Source organism: Myzus persicae, unplaced genomic scaffold (assembly GCF_001856785.1).
Source record: "Myzus persicae strain clone G006 unplaced genomic scaffold, MPER_G0061.0, whole genome shotgun sequence".
NCBI lineage: Eukaryota > Metazoa > Arthropoda > Insecta > Hemiptera > Aphididae > Myzus > Myzus persicae.
In genome coordinates, this window is record NW_019100808.1 from 1 (window position 1) to 20,056 (window position 20,056).

Sequence of the window (20,056 nt, forward strand, 5' to 3'; positions counted from 1 at the left end):
ATTAAAAGTATACATCTTAAAAAACGAAATTCTACTAAAAATAAAATTCGTTTGGAAACTTTTCAACAAATATATGAAGACTTAAGACAAAATAAAATTGACAGAAAATGCTTAGTTTTTTCATTAAACTATAAATATAAAAAAAAACGTGAGTAAGCTAGGTATTATAAGTAGCTAGGTATTTTAATTCAAAAAATTAAATGTTATATTACGAAAATTCTACATACTAAACGAAAATTTATATTTATACATTACAATATTTTTATATGTTTTAAATAGAAAATTTACTTATTTAATATACATGGAGTTCGTTTTACTTGTGGCGCAAATTACAATTTTTGTAGGTAAACGATGACGCAGATTACATATTGCCTTTTTATTTAGTTTTATTTGGCGCAAATTACAAACATAAAAAGTGGCGCAAATTACCAAAATACAATTTTAGATGTGGCGCAAATTACATATATTTTTTTTTTTTTGGGTTGTTTTTGGCGCAAATTACATACGCCCTTTTTTCCAAATCAAGTACTGACTTTATACCAGGGATGAACAACTCACGTTACTAGGCCAATTTTTAGAAAATTAAAATCTAGCAGGCCAGGGTATAAATGAAAAAAAAGGGCGACATTCAATATATACATTTTAATTAGCATTTATTTTGTTTATAATGTAATTTGAAAATTTGAAAATGTAGAGCGGTCCAGATTAAAAAGGCTGGTGGGCCGCCAGTTACTCACCCCTGCTCTATACGATTGTAATAATTTTTTTTTTTTAACTTTATTTTAAAAACATACAATCTGTAATTTAAATTTACAATAAGCATGTATGCGGGTATACATTTATTTGACATGCGACGCTTGAAAAAAGAAGCCACCCAATAGCAACACTTTATAACAGATTGTAATAATAATAATTATATTTATTAGGTAGATACTTTATCGTAATATCAAATAGCAGCTGTAGATACGATACTTGAACAACAAGTCTGATGTTTATCCATCATCAGTGGTATTTTTTTTATTTGACAAATATATAATGGCGCTTTTGACAGTTATTTTTTTGTTTCTGGTACATACCTACCTACTGGCTTTTGAGTCCTGACATAATAATGTACTAATGTAATGGCATATAAATATTGTACCTACCCACGTCCATACTATATACTATATAGTATATACCAATATATAATTGTTTTTTCTTACAAGCAACGTGCGTCAAGTTGACTACCCACTCGTGTGTATTTTAAACATCGGTATGAATATGTGTTGGTATATTATTTAATAGGCACCCATCTACAAACTAAATTGTAGCAACACACTCATTGTTCCAAAAAAAGTGCAACACAAAGTTAAAACAACATGTGGTTTTGGCAATAACTTTGGCGTTATTCTAATTATGCTAGCTTGTATAATTTCTAATAAATAAGTTTTAGGAATCCTTGAGCCCACTACATCATTGTTGTTTCATATAACAACCGATTCAGTATTTCAGTCTTCATAGTAGGTAGGGATCAAATTAAAACATTAAACTTAATTAATTAAACTAAAGAAATTGCCAAACCACGTAGATTTGGTGATTGATTAATGATAGTTAGTGATTAGTGATTACCCTTGATACTAATATTCAGTACATCAGAGTATTGGACATTTAGTAATTTTACTATCCTTTATATTAGTAACAAATTCTAATTAGTGATGTATATGATGATATCTATCAACAGTAAACAATAATAAATGAAAAAAATCAAAGACATATATTAAATTAGGTAGGTACATGATTTAATATGATTTAATAATATATTTAACAACACAAACGATAATAATAAATTAACTGAAAGACTAGCTACAAATATTTCTTTCTTATTTTTTTTTTTTTTTCGTAAATGTAAAATGGTTAAATAAATACTTAATAATAATAATAAATAAACATCATTTATATTTTTTAAATAATTGAATACATTTAAAAACTCAATGTAAATAGGATTGAATAGTGGATAATAAGTATACAAGTAATAAATAGAATTGCAAAAGTTTAACAAAAGAATATATATATATATATATTATACATAATATAATATAATAATTAAAACCACTTAATCATACATACATTTTAGATCAAAAATGATAAAAATATAAACATTTTATAAATAGTTCTTTTAAAAGCATAGGAGAAATATTATAATTAGCATGCCAATAATATTATACTAATAGGTATTTTAGGTTTAAATGTTTTAGTCTTCTGCTGTAAAATTGATACACGCAAAGAATAAAATAAGTGAATAATACATTTGGGCGTAGTTTACAAATAAATAATAAATTATTGTTAAAAAAATATTAAAATACAGGGAGAATTGTTTATAATAACTTACATATTATTTTACTATGAATAAAATTTAGTTAAATATTTAAAAAAGAGAATTCCAACAATGCTATATTTTATTTAATGACCAAAATAATAAACTAGAAATGTTTTATATTTAAATATAAATATAATAGTTATATATAATCATTATATATTATATATATTTATACTGTCTCATATAAGAGTGACCTCAGGTGGCAAGCTACTGCATACGACAGCAGCAATGTGCTTAACGTGAGCCGAGGGCCATGCTCTCGCGGCCGTTTCTTTGTTATTCCAACAAACATCTAGTATGCATTTTACTAAGATTAACACAATAAGGAAATTTTTTGAAAACTCCAGATCGTCAGAATTGAAAGTTAGTGAAAACTGATTTAATTAAGGAGTTTGGTCAGACAAAACCAAACACGCAAATTAATCAACGTTTTAGGTCACTCTCATATGGGATATATAATCTAGATATGAAAGCATATATCATAAATAAGACATAACCAATAAAATTAAATCAAATTTTCTGATTATCGGAGAGGTGAATTTATAACACTATAGGGAATTTGCTATACATACATTACTCATTTTAGGCACTAAATTTATTTAGTATTCATATAGCACTTATTTAAGTCAAAAATATTTTCACAGTATAAAAATATATCTAAATTTAAACTCTTTATAATTGTTAATTCACCATCTTACAATTATCATTTAGTATTTTTATTTTTAGTTTTTGGTAAGAAGTAATATAACAAATAATAATTAATAAAAATAAATTATTTTTCGGTCAGAGATAGTTGTAATATTTTTTCTAACATCTCTTCTTCCATTCGTGCCTGTAGTTCAGCCTGCTTTTTTTCTTCAATAGACAACCTCAATACTGCTTTAAGATCTGCATCTGCATCATCAGCCATTGCATTGTCAACTAAATCCGGAGCTTCTGATTGTGAAACAGCAGGCACAAATGTACTCTCAGTCAAACTTGCATGGATTGCTCTACAAGGAAATTAACTAAATATACATACAAGCCAAGCAAAGGTATAATTTTACACTAAATATATTAGCTGGATAATAAGTTAATAACCAATAGTTAAAAAAAAAATAAAAAATTTGGTCCAATGGAGATTTATTTTAAGGTTCAAATTAGAGGAATTAAGCATTTTATTGTCCTCTCTTTTTAAATGGTAACCTGTTTAAATACACTTATATTGAAAAATATGTATGATAAAATGTTTGTATAATATATTTGTACCTTTGTAATTCTTCATCAGCTGGATCAAAATAGAGGTCATTGGGAGTATTTGTTCGTTGAACTTGTAAAGCTTCCCAAATATCAACCTTATTTTTAAAATATTAATATTTTTAAAATATTAATATTTTTGAAATAAATATTATAAAAACAATAAATATATTATATAATAATTTACTTGATCCTCTTCAGCTCCAGTTTCTAAAAGACTCTGCCGAACAGCAAATTGAAGTAGTTCTTCATCATTGTCCATACCAATTTGACGTCTTTGTTCAGCCCCTAACAAATAACAATTTAATCAACACAAATGTTTATCATTTGAATTTTATTAAAAATTGTGTTTTACCAAGGACTACATAACTTCTGGGAGGGAAAAATACAGAATCTTCAACTACACAGAACATTTTTCCATCGGAGTCTAATGTTTGAACACCTTCAATAGCTTTATCCGTACCAAATAAGTTACCAAATGTAATTTGGGCATTGGAAATATGGTATAGTGGTATTTCTACAAAATAATAACCATTTGAATATTTATTATTTAACTTATAATTGACAGATTAAATACCAATTTTAACTGGAAATCCTGATGGGAGCTGCATTTCAATGAAATCTTTTAGTTTGGCAAAATGAGAACTTGTAATCGCCATTAAATCAACAATTGGCATGATCTGTTCTTTCAAACTCAGAGGGTAATCTTCACTAAGCCATAAGTTAGCCTGAAAACATTTTAATTCATGATTTGATAAATCAATAATTCACATTTTGCACTATACAATGTTTAAACTTACCTTGATTTTTGTGACTTTGGTAGTTTGCTCAATTGGCTTCCGTATATATCTTCCTTTGATATCAACCAATTCGTCAAAATATTCAGCCATAGTAACTTCAAGTTCTGATTTATTAACTGGCTAAGAGGCAATATTTTAAATATTAAATACCTAGGTAATTAAAAACTTACAATTAGTATTAACTTACACATGTTTCTTCACTTGAGCCTAAAATTGATTGGATGGGATTTTTCGTATTATTTAATTTTGCTTTTTCAGTTTCATTCATATGTTCTGTTCTAGATTTGGTAACGAATTCCACATTACTTGCACTAAATACTTTACAATTATAATCACTAATTATTTCTGATTTATCTTGCCGCCAACCCCAAATACCACTTTTATTCCTATAATACAAATAGAATATTAATATTTTTATAAATCTCATAAAATGTTCATAGCATACCTTTCAAAACTAATTTTTTTAGTATCTATATCAAAACTAACAATAGGAGCAGACAATCTGCTGGCTATCGTATCATCTGATGGACGCATCACTTCAATACCTTGATCTAAAGGTATCATTTGTATTTCTTCTACGTATACCCTGTGAGCTTCATGATCTACTTCTAAAAATGTAGCTGATTTACCTAATAAAACAAAATAAATGTCAAGCATTTGACTAAGTTCAAACAATTTGAATAATTACAAACAAAACAATAGTTAATAACAATATGTTTTATAGTGTACAAGGTCAACTTCTAATAAAATAATCAGAATAAGGTAAAAGAATAAATAATTTATTATACTAAGTTTTTTTAGTATATACCTACAATCTTTCAGAAAACCTATGCTTTTAAGGTTCAAATTCAAATAATATATATTATATAAATATTTGTCTACTAAATAATGGTAAACATGAATTTATAATCAACAACAAATCATTAAAATTATAATATTATTTTTAATGCTACATTATTATGTATTAATACATTCCAAGTTATGAAATTTTACAAGTTCAAAATCTGTTATACAGGGTGGGGCAGTGGGTTCTGACGATTTATAGAGAACTGTGGGGAGGCACTAAAGTATATAAGATAAACTAGTTTACCGCCAAATTAAAGTTCATGATGTCTAGTTTTACTGTATCCAGTAATCACGGACAGGTGGCCTGTCAATCAGCGCGTTTTTGTCGTTACGGCATTTATTGAGGGTAATAATGGAGATATTACCTGGCCTCAACATTCTCCTGATTTGACTCCACCTGGTTTATTTTTGTGGCGTTATATTTTGAAATCTAAGGTATTCACTAATAATCCGCATACATTATTAGAGTTAAAAGAAAACATTAGACGGGAAATTACAGCCATCGATCTGCATATCCTACAAAGAGTTATAGACAGTACCTTTGAAAAAACGGATAGCCGACTTTTACAAAATGGCCACTCAAGTAATGTAATTTTTAAAAGTAAAGATTTTTATTGACAACAATTAGAAATAATCTTTATGTTGAATAAAATACAATATGTTTCATTACTTTGTTTATAATACTTGAATAATAAACTACGATTAAAATTCGTCAGAACCCATTGCCCCACCCTGTACATTAAAAAATAATTGTATTTAATGGAATATGTAATAAAAATGTCTTCGAGAGCATACCTCCAACCTACAAACAAATATTATAGGTTTAACTAATATTAAGAATTAAAACAAATATAGACTGGGAAACTATATATTAGGCAATGAAAATTGATTCTAGATAAGTTACATTTTGTTATTATGAAAGATTTAACCTTCGTTAAGTTGAAATATGAACGTTCGTTCTGATTTGTAAAGTGTTGCAGCTGTAATATTACAACATAATTGACATAAGCCATGCACATAAATATAAATAATCAACTTCACTTACTTTGACCCAAAAATATGTAACTCAAATTTCCACGTTCCCAATTACCCTGGTCAAAACCTAATAATGTGGTATCAATTCGTACATTAGATCCCTGTTTAAATATTTTATAGGTATCACTTGGGCACATTCTTGACACTAATGGAACTAAAAACCAAACAACATTATAAATCTGACTCAAAATAACAATTCTCAATTCAAAAAACCTACCCCAACTAATAAATTCCCATTTCATCTCTACATAAAAATCAGGTGATTCTTCAAGTAGCTTTAACAGTTTTGAAACATCAGTGGCTCGATCTGAATGACGTTGATAATCTCTGTGTTCCATAACAAGCTTAACCATTTCTGGATCACCAGTAGCAATTGCTTCTTGTAATGCTATAAAAATTAAATTAATGGTTTAACATATTGTCGAACAAATTTTTTTTTTTTTTACCAGTCCATCCTTCATCATTCTTTACATTGACATTAGCTCCTCTGATTATTAATAATCTAGTTGATTCTATGTCACCTAACGTTATGGCTAACATCAAAGGAGTGCGACCTCTGGGATCTAGTTTTTCTAGTTGACTCTAAGACAAAAACATAAACAATATACATTTAGTTATTAATGTATTCAACATTTGGGTGACATCTAACACAAACATATAGTAAATTAAGTAAATTTAAATCAATAGTATGTTAGAAATAGTTTATGTAAGACACCACAACAAATTATATGATATTTAGGGTATCAATAAAAATAATTTTTCTTTATATACATAGGTACTAAAAATAATGTGCTTTCATTTTTTTTAATACCTTTAAAATGGTAAAATAAAAATGAATTGGAAAAAATAATTTAAGGTTTGAGCTGTTGTGATGATAATTATCCCTATAGCATGTCATACAGTGGTGTCATTGTGGTGGACATTGGAAGAGGGCACTTAAGACAGCAGGGGCTGCTTACATTTTGGTGAAGCAAAGGTATCATTTACTCCCCTGCCAGATATACCAACCTTTTTATTAATGAATTCTTATGTAGATACTTAATATCATTTATTAATATGGGTAATAGTTATAAATAATTATAACCTCCTACTTACAATTTGATTCCAAACCATAAAATGAGTCTTAAGAGTTTAAGACTTGTATAAAAATAAACCATTAGGTATACATACAACAGAAATATATTTAAACTGGGGGATTTTTATTTTGGTTACGTAATTATTTCCCCACCTCCTAGTGTTTTACAAAGTTACCCTACTGGCAGCATGAGCACTAAAATGGTTTGGTGTACTAATTAATTGTGCTCCAAAATACTTTTTGGTATCAACTAATATGTCGGCACATGTAAATAATATTACACAACAAATTTGTGATCCACAAAATTATTTAACTATTAGCAAGCACGTCTGTCAAAGCGACAAGCTACAAAAACTTTTTCTTTTAGAATTAATAGTTTTTGAAATTGCTAACTAAATAAATCATGTAAATTATAATTTATTAAACAAATCTAAGCATTTTTTATTTGCATGGTTCGTGTACTCCTAGGCACCATAGGACAAGTTACCATTAGTGTTAAGTGTTAAACTTTTTTTTCTCGTAAATTCGTATTTATGGTGAAAAAATCTAACCAATTTCCAAATGTTATCATCTTTTACACATACAATTCAGTAACATTCGTTTTATGTCCAAAATAATAACATAGGTAGGTATTATATTATTATTAAATAGTCTATAAGTAACTAATATATTACATTTGTCTTTATTATTTTACATTTTAGAAAAGTATGTAATTCAATAATAACAGTGTAGTATAAATGTGTTCTATGGACATTAAAGGCCAATAAACTCTACAGCAACGTACCTAGAGTATCACTACTACTCTGAAACTTCTATATTAACTATGTTAATGTTTAAGGATAAACATAATAAACTTTGTGACAAGTATTCTCAAAAGTTAAGAAGATTATGAGGTAAAGGTGTTTTTTTTTAAATAACATACAAGTAGTCTATTGATTTATGCTTTTAAGAAGCCATTGCTATGTAATAATTAAATTAATTTAATTGTATTAGATATTATTTACTTGTAGGTACACATAATTTAACATAAATATTATCTTACTGCTTTTCATAAACATTTTTAACAAAATATAATTAAATAAACACATAAATGAGTGTTTCTATACCTACATTTATATAATTTTATGAACATATTAATATATAATTAAAAACTTTTATTCACTTTACTCCATACTCATACATACTCATACTCATTTATTAAAGCATCAAATAATGATGTACTTATAATAATAGGTACTACCATAGGCATGCCCAAGGGTGCAGCGAATGATGCTTTCATTGATTCTGATATTTTATTTTAAAAACCCATATAAATGAATAGTTTTTAAAATATTGAATTTAAAAATAAATTAAAATATGAATGTTCATTGTTGCTTAAATGAAAAATGATAACATATATATTAATGCGAGAGGTTACTTGCACAGTATAGTAATGAACACTTATTGTCACAAATATATACATTATTCTATTGGCAGATGATAACTGATGATTGTTAAATCAGAGCACTGCACACATTAATAGATGCCCATAATATAATAATAATGGAAAGATGCGAGTACATAATTTTTACCTCACACACTTTTTGCCCATAGTATAATGTGCAAAATAAGTGGCCAATGTAGGCAACTTGTTGTTCTATTATATGATTTAAAAATGTATACTGCACCACATAAAATTCACACATCCTATGGTTAATATATATGTCATTAATCACAAATACAGAAAAGCAAATTTTTGATTATTATAATTTTAATGTTTCATAAACAAAAGTAATAATACATTAAAATACATTAAATTAAATGCCTAGAATAGGTACTATGGTTATTTAATAATAATTATTGGTAATACAAATTTTATAAAGTATAGTTACACCAAATAATCTTTTTTTCCAAACATATATTTTATAAAAACATTGTATACATAACTTAACAAATTTCAAACCAAAATTCTTAGAAAGTACTAAAACTAACAACTCAACTTAGTAATGCTTAAGGGTTTAATGAAATTTTATTGAAAAAATTAAATACTAACCAAAATTCCTACCTAATTGAAAGCGAGTAATAGATTAATAAGAAATTTTGACAAATTAAATAAATATGTGAGGACCCTCAATTTAAAAAAAAATAGTAGAAATAATGATATTAAGATTTTGAATTCTTCCAATCTAGAGAAAAATGTTATTAATATCCTTAGCAAATATATTGATGAAAACAGACGGGGAAATTTGTTAGAAAATATAGTTGAAACTAATCAATACCTAGTCCTCCAACTCCTCCAATAGGGTTTGTTCCGGGCCAACTGTGGTTGAATTATTAAATAGATGCACTTCAAGGTACTTGGGTGATGATGTATGAGATGGATATTAAAATAAAATTACACATTTAGGATAAAACCGAATGAAATTCTATTTTTTTTAAAAGAGTTATGCAAGGAACCAGTGGTTTAGCAACGTTGACACACAATTTACCTTGACGGCGGGCTGTTGATCGGAACCGATTGCGTCCAGCTTCTCCTCCAGCAGCTTGTGTTCACGCAACCATATCAGATAGTGCAACGGAAAATCAACCCTGGCGCGCGCCTCCCATCGCTGGCCGGAGACCAGTTCCGGTCGTCCGTCGGAGGAAGACATGTCTGCGAAAAGTCCGGCACACGGACAACTGCGCAGTGGTAACTCAATAGTCAATATTATACTCCCAGGACGCAATGTCGGAAGTAATTAGAGCGACGCGTGCCTCCAGACGGCGACCACGACTGACTACCCACCGCACATTGACTATAATATTATGCTATAAATTATAATATAGACAGGTATAATGTACGTACACGCACACGCACACACACACACACACACAAGCAAGGACACTATACTGGGCGCGCGCGCATAGACACAGAGTTTAATGGTAAATAAAAAATATAATAATAATAATATTATTGTTATATTCTGTGATATTATTATCGTCGTTGTCAAATCAAATAGGCTCAACAACAATAATCTATAAAGGTAGATAAAAAATAGCTTTCTCAATTCGCCGGAACGAATTACCGGTGGCGCCCGTCTGCCTACTACAATATGTTCAGTACCTATGGTAAAAAGTTAAAACTGTTCAAAGCCGAAGATATCAGTAGACCGAGCGGTGAGCTTAACTGTCGGGTTCTCTGGCCTCTCGGATACTCAAGAAAATTTTTGGGTTTAATCACAGCGATCTTGAATCATGACAGATATGATATAATTACATAATATTAACATATGTATCTACGGTCGTTCGTGCGGCGCCGCCGCGGTGTGAACAAACTAGTAAACTACAAAGTACGCGAGCACGCATAATAAATGTCATAAGCAAAATATGTTAAATATTAATATGATAATCTATGTTAGCGGGTGTGTCGATAGCATAGGACACAACATAATAATATTATGATGTTCATAGTTCATGTCGGTAAACTTATCAGTTAACACTTATCTCAGTTCGAGATGCAGCAGCAGCTGCAGCTGCTGCAGAATAGCGATTGATGTACTTTTCCCGAAAGCACATGGAAGAATAAAAGTAGACTAACTAGTCGACCTCAAAATTCAAATTTCTATTCAATCTAGAATTTACTGTTCCTAAAAACTATATGCCCCACCGGCCAACAGCATAGTTAAGTATTATACTGCCATCAAATAAAAATCTACCATGGACATAATATAAAATATGTAATATATTATTTATTATTATAACAATAAATGTTCGACTTTAAGTCCTCTATACAGACTATATTTAAAAACCACAATACCGTTTTCAACAAAAATTATATCTATATAGATTTCTATAGACTCGGGGAGGGTTTGAAGCTTTGATTTTTAACCCCTATATTATAGGTCACTGTGGGGTGTGGCTCACGCCTTACACACACATTTTGTTTCGGCTCACGAAAATCGAATATTTTATTATTCGTTCATCAAGTTTCCGCCATTGCTCATTGGTAATAAGTAATAAATACCTACCTACATAGTTATTATGATTAAATACTAATTGGGCATTGGCTCCAGATTTTGCACACATAACTGTTATTCGGAAAATTCCGGGTCATTATTAACATACAGCTATCATATTTATTTAAAAGGCGGAATGTATGAGTACAGCAAACTGTGACTTATGGAATCAAAATATACTCAACCAATTTTGACGATTCAAGGATAAAGTTTAGATTATAGGTTGAACCAATTATTTTAGAATAGCTTACCCGTCGGCCGTTATATACATTATTGATTTATTACCTGACTATTTTTGATTTACAAACTAAAAAATATATATTTCTGAGTTATGAAATATAAATCTAAAAAGACATGACACGATTAAAATTATTTCAATAGTCGTATTGGTACACACTACTAAATTTGGTGCACGTTTCCAATTTCGGACTATGCACTTAGTGTCGGGGTTTAGTGGTATCTTTGTTCTATGATGGTTGCTGGTATGAAGTCGTCACGTTATTCATCTATTCGGTGGTAGTGTGGTTTCATGTTAGTAATCCTACATTGGTACAACACTGGTTGGGAACCTCTACAACTAGTACCAAAACTCTACCAATGACTACACTAGTTCTACTGGTACTACAGTACAATAGTGATAATAATAATAAAAAAAGTGTATATCATGTCACCAACGGTGGTCATATTTTTGTTCCAAAAAAAATCTGTGCCAATGAACATTTGTTCCAAAATATAATTATGCTTATGGATATTTGTTCCCAACATAATTGTGCCAATGGACATTTGTTCCAAAACACTATTGGGACAAATTGTTTTTGGAACAAATGTCTATTGATATTATTATTTTTTGGAACAAATGTCGATAGGAACAAATCTTTTATGGAATAAAAGTCAGTTGTAACAAATCTACATCGGAAAAAACCACTATTCTAACAATTGTTTTTCGGAATATAAATCCTTTTACATTGGATCAAATTCTGAACTTTTGTTCCACAAAGCCTTTATTCCAAAATATAGCGTTTTAAATATAGTCGTCAGCACTCAGCACGGTTATAAGCAGTGCCTCAACTACCGCAGGTGCAGGCGGTGCAAGGCCTAACCCTGATGGGCCTCACAAGTATGTATGGGGGGCCTCGAATTTTTACAATAATTTTGAATCTTGTATTTTTGTATTATATAGGTCCTATTTTATTGGCTCAACAATACCTATGTATCTATTAATTATATAAATAGGCATAATATTATATGCCTGGCATATTGTTTATAAAACAGTTCAGGATATTATATCTGTGTTAATAAATAATAGGTTTATACTATGAAGTATAATAACTAATAAGTATTAACCAATTTTAATATTTTAAAACTATATTACCGTATCTTATTTTGAAAAAAAATCAGATTTATAATTCATAGTATTTGTGGAATGACAGAATAAACATTTATTTTGTCATGATATGAAATATGAACTGTCAATGTTTTGCCATACTAATTACTGAATACTGATGGTTTTATTAGATCTAATTAATTCATTGATTATCATCATCGATGAAAATATTATTACAATAAAAGTTAGTTTTTATAAAATAATTCTGAAAATCATTAAACAAGTGTCTAAAACCTGAGTTAACATGTAGGTAATTAATTATCTTGAGTCTAAAATTAATCATTTTTCATATGATCTTATTTGTTTCACAGTTCAGTGATTACTAATTTATTATAATAACAACAGTCAACCACAACAAAGTAAGTAGATGATCGTTCAATATTTGTGAATGCTATTTATTCTTATTAAAAGTTTATATATTACTAGCTGATCCTGTTACACTTCGTTGCCCATTAAAAATGCCAACTCTATATGAACAATGTTTTACATATTACCATGGCAACCATTTTTATACAAAAAATTCCATCGGAAATCTCAAAATAATATATAAATGTTTGCCATGGTAATGTGGACAGAGAGGCATACATTTTTAGGGTAAGTCGTTGCCACAGGTAATGGTACGGAACCCTTTGTGCGCGAGTCCGACTCGCACTTGGCCGGCTTTTTATATATTATATAGATATTTATTATAATGAGAATAATGCAATACAAATAATAACATTTTTCATAAATTCTTTCAAAAATAAAATTAACTTAATAATATAACTAATAACTTAAAAATATCTCAAATTAACAATAAAAAAAATAAATAAAACCAAATAGTTATTGTACATATCCCTCGTACATTTCAATATTGCCTCTACATAATGGACATGTAGGAAACCCTTCCTCTATCAATCTTCTAATGCAAGTATTGCAGAATGTGTGGCGACATGGCACTATAGTGACTGTTACTATTTCTTCAAAACAAATTATGCATACTTCTAAAACCACTGAAAAAATAAATCAGTATTAATTATAATTTTAAAAAGTTTAAAATTTCAATAATTGTTTTAACTTACTTTCATTGGCGGGAATCACAGGTGGGGGAAGACGTGGTTCTAGTTCTAAAAGCAATATTTATTTTAATACTAGAAGAAATTCTATAAAAAACTTATTAGTTGCAGGTCATAATATTACCTTCTTCAATATTTGCAAAAAATTCTGCCCATCCCACTCTCTCGTGCAAACGTCCTCTACCGTTGCCTTGTACACGATGACCACGATTTCCTAAAGTATAAAATAATGTATTAAATAAGGATTTTAATTTTGAGTTATTTTAAAGTTGTAAATTTACCTCTTCTACGCACACCCCTTCGGTTTCTTGCATTTTGTATAGCAGGTACTTCAACCATCGGTGGTTGTACTGCCTCTGCTGGTTGTACCGCCGGTTGTACAACCATCGGTGGTTGTACCGCCGGTTGTACAACCATCGGTGGTTGTACCGCCTCTGCTGGTTGTACGGCCGGTCGTATTAATGCTGGTACTGGCATCGGTCTTAAAAACAGTAACTGTTGAGGGGGCCTCTGTAGTAATGGACCTGGAGCATTTAACCCTTGAACAGCAAGCACTATAAGCAAAAAGTTAATAAAGTAAATATAATAAATTTATAAATAATTAAGTTTTGATAGTAAATTACTGGGTTGAAAATCCGGTTCACCAATCTCGTTTCTTAAGATTTGTTCACTGGTATATGAAACCGTTCTCAAGAAATCTTGCAGATTGTAAGTTTCATTTTCAACATTAGCCCATGCATTGCTTATAATTGCATTATTTCTTGGATGCATTCTGTAACTCCTTTGTCTAACCTGTTAATTACAAATAAAATACATGTTAGTTATACATTTATCTATAGATCATAATTCATTATGTACCTATTTTATTTAATAAATACTAATGATTTTTTAGAATCAATCAAAGTTAACACAACATAGTAAATTTGTAGTTAACAGAATCAGTATTGTACTTTTAGCCTTTTTTGTTATGACTATGTAAAATATTACAATAATTTTTAAATGCTCATATATCTTGGAAAAATTAAAATATTGTAAAAAAAATCCAGTTTATAAAATACAGTTATTAACTTAAGTTTTGATAATAGGTCAATTCATGCTAATATTAATGCTAACAACACTCAACTAGAAAAGATTGATACTGCTGAATGCAAATGTGCTATGTTGCTTGTGGGTCTGAGAGAAAACCAACTGACATCTTACGTCCACTAAATTTAATATTTTTACACAAACTGTAAAGCCTTACTTGTTGTCCATTTACTACACTGGCCAAATCATTCCTTGAACGTACTTCTAATGTTCTCAGGTGTTCTAAAATTTTGATTAAAAAATAAATACCAGTTTTTTCATTCTCTATGACTGTTATTATAAATTTATATTTCTTTCAGAGTAATCAATGTTACCATAAAACTGATAGAGAGACGGATGTTGGCCCATTAGTCTCAGAAGAGAAGCATGGTATGACTCAATAAAATTATTCGTCCTGTATTGGAGTCGATACACTGTAAATCTTAGTGGACCTACAGTGTCCATCCAATACCTTTGAAAATATTGCATCAAATCATGCAGCTCCTCTCCAAGGTTGTAATCTCTCACTATTTAATTAATTATATTTTGTTAAACAATAATATAATATTTATAGATATCAGAACAATGAATTTGTATGAGACAACTAACCCAATTCTTGTACAACATCAAACCCTAGTTGAATTGAAAAGAGACCACGGTGGAATCTAATTTCATTGGCCGGCAAATGAGGTAAAGCCATGAGCTGGAAAAACAATAACTTACTAATTATTATGATAAAATTCAAGGTTGGATAAAATACAAGTTAATGATATTTTTTAACTCTGTTAAGTTTAGTTAAGTATTATTTTTTCAATTAAATTAAAAGTTAAGTTAGACATTTTCAATACATCAATTAAGTTTAAATTAAGTTAACAAATACTGTTAACTTAAGTTCAATTAATAAGTTAAGCTAATTTAATTTTTTTTTAAATGCATTAAAAAGTTATTAAAATAAAGTATAAATGTATAATCACTTGTATACCTATCAAAGTATCAACCTATGGATATATTATATATTATTATGTATGTATAATTTAAGACCTGTAGGGCTGTATCGTTTTAGAATTCTATTCATATTTCACGCCGGGTTCATTAAAAAATAAATATTGTGTGTAAATGTGTTATGTATTGTTTAACACATTTTATAATTCAAAAATTAAATTTCTCAACAATTTAAACTTTAAAAAAAAACGACTGTTATTTTTACTTATAATAGTGGTGGATATTATATATATATGTGTGTAACATTTGTATTTTACAACTATGTTATTCTAAATATCTATTAAATTGTAATAACAACATAAACTGTATGGTATACATGGTACCTATATATTATGTAGAATACACTATTTTTTTTTTATATTCACACAATTATTAGCTAAGTAGGAATTTTTGAAATAAAATTATAATATAAAAAATAATGTATAGATGGAAATGGTCACAATTTCACGATAAATGGTACAATAATAATCGTAATTCGTAGGTATTAAATATTAAAAAATAATAAGTATGTATTGTGAATCGGGACTTTGTGGGCTTGTAGCTATTGAATTAAAATTAACTTAATTGTGAATATTATAAATAATATAAGTAGATTTTAAGTTACTGTAGATACAAATGAGTTAAGTTACAGTTACGTTAATTAGAACAGCGAACTAGTAAGTTAAGTTAATAAGTTAAAAATAACTTAACTTTTGACTTATTAACTCGTTAATGCCCAGCTTTGATAAAATACAGAAAGTGTAGGGAGTGAGAGAGTGTAATGTTGCTATAAAAACATGAAATATAGTTAATTTGATTTAGACGTGCAGAAATTAAGTATATTATAATATTAAAAATTAAATTACTACTTAACTTTTATTTGAGTAAATGTTTTATTCATATTTAAGTTTTACACAGTAAAATTGTTTTATAGTTTAATTAAAATGTATATACTTTTAACATTTTGACTAATATTTTATTTTCTGTTTGGTGTCTGAACCAGTGGCGATGTGAAAGGGTATCCTATGAATCAGTTACTTTATGACAAAATTTTGTGGGTGACAAAATAATCTCTTTTACACATATCTATCCGATTATTTTGTCGTATCAATTATAGGTATCCTCAATTTAATAAGCGTCAAACTTTCAATAAGATATAATCATGTTCATATACTTAGTAGAAGCCATGATATTGAAATTGTACATACATTTTAGTATTTTACTGAAACTCGTTTATAGAAGATATAAACTTCATGCCACCACTAGTCCAATCTATAAATTAATTTTTACTATAAATTTACCATGCGTAAGATTCTCCTTGCGTTTTCATTAGCTCTAAGAATTCTTGCCAGGTTGTGGGTCCTCACGTAACGAATAATGCACTATAAATAAAAAAATTATTCATATTTTTTTAGTTTTTAACATTTTAAATTAGTAAGGTTTCCACACACTGCAGCGGCGACGGTAAATTGTGTACAGCTGTATTTTACCGCTGCGGTGTTAATTTATTGATAATATATATTTATTGGCTGTTTACTCACTTGAACAAAATGAAACCAACATCCAGTATTGTTGGCTTCAGGAAGTACTCGGGCAATGGCATTTCTTAACCCTTGTTCAAAATCTGATATGATTTGAAGCTGGTCATAGTTCAAATTCAGTTGTAAATCATGCCTAAAATACTGCAGAACTCGACTGTATGATTCTGTCTGACGGTCAATTAAAAGTGCATGAACAATTGGTATCGCCTTAAAAATAAATTAAATATATATTCACATTAATTGATATTTTTTTTATTGTTTTAGCTATATTCTAACCACATCATTGAAAACTATTTGAATGGTAAATAGTTGTTCAATGTCTGGAGGTTGTCTTGGTCGAACTTGAAACGTCCCGTCCATGCACACAGTTCGAACAGCCCGAAGATGTACATTCATCCGTTGTAGAAATGCTACATTTGTAAAGGCGATGCCAACAAAACGAACGGTACCGTCATCTCTGAGCACTTCCAAAGGTCCTTGGTAAAATTGATCTAGTGCGCCGTTGACGTACAATAGTCTCTGACTCCATTCAATCGAGCTCAAAATATTTGGCCAATTGCTCAATGATTCAGGTACTGGTGGACTATTACGACGCCTGGCTCTTGCTATAGCACGGATAGCTGCGGGTCGTCCAATCTCCATTGCTGCTTCTGGTTCCCTAGTTGATGTATATTATATATTTATAAATATTTACTTACATTACATAGTTATTTTTATTGTTCTTACATTTGAGTTTCCTGATCAACAATTATGTGTGGTGCAATATTTTCGTCTACGCCTCTCTCTCTCAATCTATTGAAAAACTGTCGAACACCTAATGCATGGCGAGGTGCAGGTTCATGATTGTGGTCATCGCCTGGAGATATTTCAATTTGTGCTCCGTCATGTGTAAACATTTTGCCTTTTACCATACAGCCGTATCTTCTTCTTTGGCATCTTAAATACCTGCATACAATAAAATATAAATATTTTATTAAAATATATTGCATTCATGTAATTAATAATAATATATAATTTTAGATTCTGAGCAGAGTGGACACCTAGTCCATAAAAAAACGTTTAAAGAAATATGTTATAGGTGTAATATTATTAGATCTAGTATTTATTATTTACTTTGACTATACAAATTGTATAAATTATAAATGCTAATAGAATAATAAATTAATATTGGTTACTAAAATTGAAATCAAATATCCTCCATATCTTCCAAACCCATTACCATGGACCAAATTGTCCTTAGGACACAAAGTTAAATAACTCTGAAACTTCTCGTTCGCATTTTGATTTTGATACGTCAACATTTCCAGAAAAAATATCTGATATATAATTTACAGTATAAAAGGTCAAAGGAGAGAACTCATTTGAAATACAGATATTAGTAGTTGTAAAAAGTCTCAAGAATTTAAATAAATTCATTATTAAGAAGGGCTTGCCCGTGAACAGACTTTTAATCAAAAACATTCCTTACAGGAAAAACTCACACCTTACGCATTCGATAATTTTTATTTTATGGGAAAAAAGATTATTATTGGGCGCATCGAACTTAGATTTTAAAAATTCTAATCCAAACCATGTAATACTAATTTAAATATTACCAATTTTAAAAAAGTTTTTGTTTTATTTATTATTGTTTAAATTAAGCTACGTAATCAAGAATTGAAGTCCAATGTGCTAGGTGTTTTGAGCATTTAGTAATCGCACCAGTGGCGAACCCAGGGGGGTGGACGTCGGATCCGCACTCCCCCCCCCCCTGGCATTTGTCATGGTTTTATTTTTATTTTAAAAAGTTTCCTGAAATGTTCATCGAAACTTATTGATTAGATTGATTATTACTTATGAGATTAATATGAGAAAATATGACTATACAATAATTTAAAAGGCATAATAAATAATCATATAATATAATATCTTATAATAGATAATTATGATTATAATCATATTATTATAATCATGATTATAATTATGATTATAATCTTATAATATACATACATTATAAATATAAATGTAAAAAGGTGGCTAAGTGGCTGTCGCTCTGCTGTACAGTAGGTTACAAGTGGGTCATGGTAATGGATGCTGTTAGATTTTAATTCAATAATTTAATATAATTGTATTTAGAAAAATGATTCTGAGCAAAAACGGTCAGTCAGCCTATGAATTATGATATTACTAAGTATATTTTGATGATATTATTGTGAATAAAGTAATTTACATATAACCTATTTACGTGGAACCTTGTCTTAAATTTTCAATCCTTAATTATAAAAGTTAAACATTTTATACATTTTTAACTATACAAAATAATTATTAAATTATACATTTGATAAATGTTGTCAAAATGTGAACAATAAATGCTTATAAAAAAAAATTGTGTATATATTTTTATTATTTTTTAACTGCTATTGTAACAATATATCAGGAGCCTTGTATTAAATTTTCAAGCCATTTTACCCAACAAATAAAGTTTATTAACATTCATAGAAAAAAAGACTATTAAAATTGGAAACTGACAATGTCCGTAAACAGTTCAAAACGAATCAAAATATTTTGAAATTTTATCGTTTATAGAAAATGCGAATACAAACAACCAGTGAAAAAACATTTCATGTATGTACATTCATTTGTTTTAGAATTACACCAAAAACAAAAATCGATTTTGTCGACAACCGATATTGCGTAAAATTTTCCGATTTTCCTTAATTTTTATGTTA

At 28.9% G+C, this 20,056-nt stretch overlaps 3 protein-coding genes and 1 long non-coding RNA gene across 11 annotated transcripts; 1 reads left to right on the forward strand and 3 right to left on the reverse strand.

Moving 5' to 3' along the window:
• Positions 1–3,040: 3,040 nt before the first annotated feature.
• Positions 3,041–10,754, reverse strand: LOC111026221 (ankyrin repeat domain-containing protein 13D). 3 transcript variants are annotated; one of them, XM_022304251.1, is made up of 14 exons: positions 10,431–10,753; positions 9,817–10,135; positions 6,720–6,855; positions 6,491–6,661; positions 6,284–6,427; positions 6,168–6,218; positions 4,838–5,021; positions 4,580–4,778; positions 4,393–4,512; positions 4,170–4,320; positions 3,948–4,109; positions 3,780–3,880; positions 3,605–3,690; positions 3,041–3,348 (listed from the first exon to the last, which is right to left on the reverse strand). In XM_022304251.1, exons 2-14 carry the CDS (start codon positions 9,976–9,978, stop codon positions 3,129–3,131), a joined length of 1,887 nt encoding a protein of 628 aa, XP_022159943.1. In that variant the 5' UTR covers positions 9,979–10,135; positions 10,431–10,753; the 3' UTR covers positions 3,041–3,128. The 3 variants fall into 3 exon arrangements, with proteins under 3 accessions (XP_022159943.1, XP_022159944.1, XP_022159945.1); XM_022304253.1 differs by lacking the exon at positions 3,041–3,348 and adding an exon at positions 3,378–3,541 and having other exon boundaries at positions 9,817–10,754; XM_022304252.1 differs by lacking the exon at positions 6,168–6,218 and having other exon boundaries at positions 9,817–10,751.
• Positions 10,755–12,190: 1,436 nt separating this feature from the next.
• On the forward strand, positions 12,191–17,737 carry LOC111026220. 6 transcript variants are annotated; one of them, XR_002603676.1, is made up of 6 exons: positions 12,191–12,439; positions 13,018–13,065; positions 14,847–15,064; positions 15,147–15,339; positions 15,401–15,516; positions 17,613–17,737. It is a non-coding gene; the product is annotated as an uncharacterized LOC111026220 (long non-coding RNA). The 6 variants fall into 6 exon arrangements; XR_002603677.1 differs by lacking the exon at positions 13,018–13,065 and having other exon boundaries at positions 12,192–12,439; XR_002603675.1 differs by lacking the exons at positions 13,018–13,065; positions 14,847–15,064 and adding an exon at positions 17,390–17,548 and having other exon boundaries at positions 12,192–12,439.
• Positions 13,072–15,337, reverse strand: LOC111026218. Its single transcript, XM_022304249.1, has 7 exons — positions 15,162–15,337; positions 15,005–15,069; positions 14,385–14,553; positions 14,043–14,315; positions 13,886–13,975; positions 13,768–13,812; positions 13,072–13,698 (listed from the first exon to the last, which is right to left on the reverse strand). Exons 1-7 carry the CDS (start codon positions 15,313–15,315, stop codon positions 13,529–13,531), a joined length of 966 nt encoding a protein of 321 aa, XP_022159941.1. The 5' UTR covers positions 15,316–15,337; the 3' UTR covers positions 13,072–13,528.
• LOC111026217 lies at positions 15,405–18,362 on the reverse strand. The gene is made up of 5 exons (XM_022304248.1): positions 18,075–18,362; positions 17,625–18,006; positions 17,349–17,555; positions 17,109–17,189; positions 15,405–15,529 (listed from the first exon to the last, which is right to left on the reverse strand). The coding sequence occupies exons 1-5, from the start codon at positions 18,335–18,337 to the stop codon at positions 15,431–15,433; spliced, it is 1,032 nt and encodes a 343-aa protein (XP_022159940.1). The 5' UTR covers positions 18,338–18,362; the 3' UTR covers positions 15,405–15,430.
• Between the last annotated feature and the right edge of the window lie 1,694 nt (positions 18,363–20,056).

Excerpts from the sequence above, each read along its gene's own strand:
- LOC111026218 (XM_022304249.1), bottom strand. The coding sequence starts at position 15,315 with ATGCAATATTTTCAAAGGTATTGGATGGACACTGTAGGTCCACTAAGA. Across the intron at positions 14,554-15,004 it reads GTGTAGTAAATGGACAACAA|GTTAGACAAAGGAGTTACAG; the intron begins GTAAGGCTTTAC and ends TGTAATTAACAG. Across the intron at positions 13,813-13,885 it reads TTTTGCAAATATTGAAGAAG|AACTAGAACCACGTCTTCCC; the intron begins GTAATATTATGA and ends TATTGCTTTTAG.
- LOC111026217 (XM_022304248.1), bottom strand. The coding sequence starts at position 18,337 with ATGCAATATATTTTAATAAAATATTTATATTTTATTGTATGCAGGTAT. Across the intron at positions 18,007-18,074 it reads GTTGATCAGGAAACTCAAAT|GGAACCAGAAGCAGCAATGG; the intron begins GTAAGAACAATA and ends TACATCAACTAG. Across the intron at positions 17,556-17,624 it reads AAATAGTTTTCAATGATGTG|GCGATACCAATTGTTCATGC; the intron begins GTTAGAATATAG and ends TTTATTTTTAAG.
- LOC111026221 (XM_022304251.1), bottom strand. The coding sequence starts at position 9,978 with ATGTCTTCCTCCGACGGACGACCGGAACTGGTCTCCGGCCAGCGATGG. Across the intron at positions 5,022-6,167 it reads CATATTTCAACTTAACGAAG|GTAAATCAGCTACATTTTTA; the intron begins GTTAAATCTTTC and ends TTGTTTTATTAG. Across the intron at positions 4,513-4,579 it reads GCTCAAGTGAAGAAACATGT|CCAGTTAATAAATCAGAACT; the intron begins GTAAGTTAATAC and ends ATTGCCTCTTAG.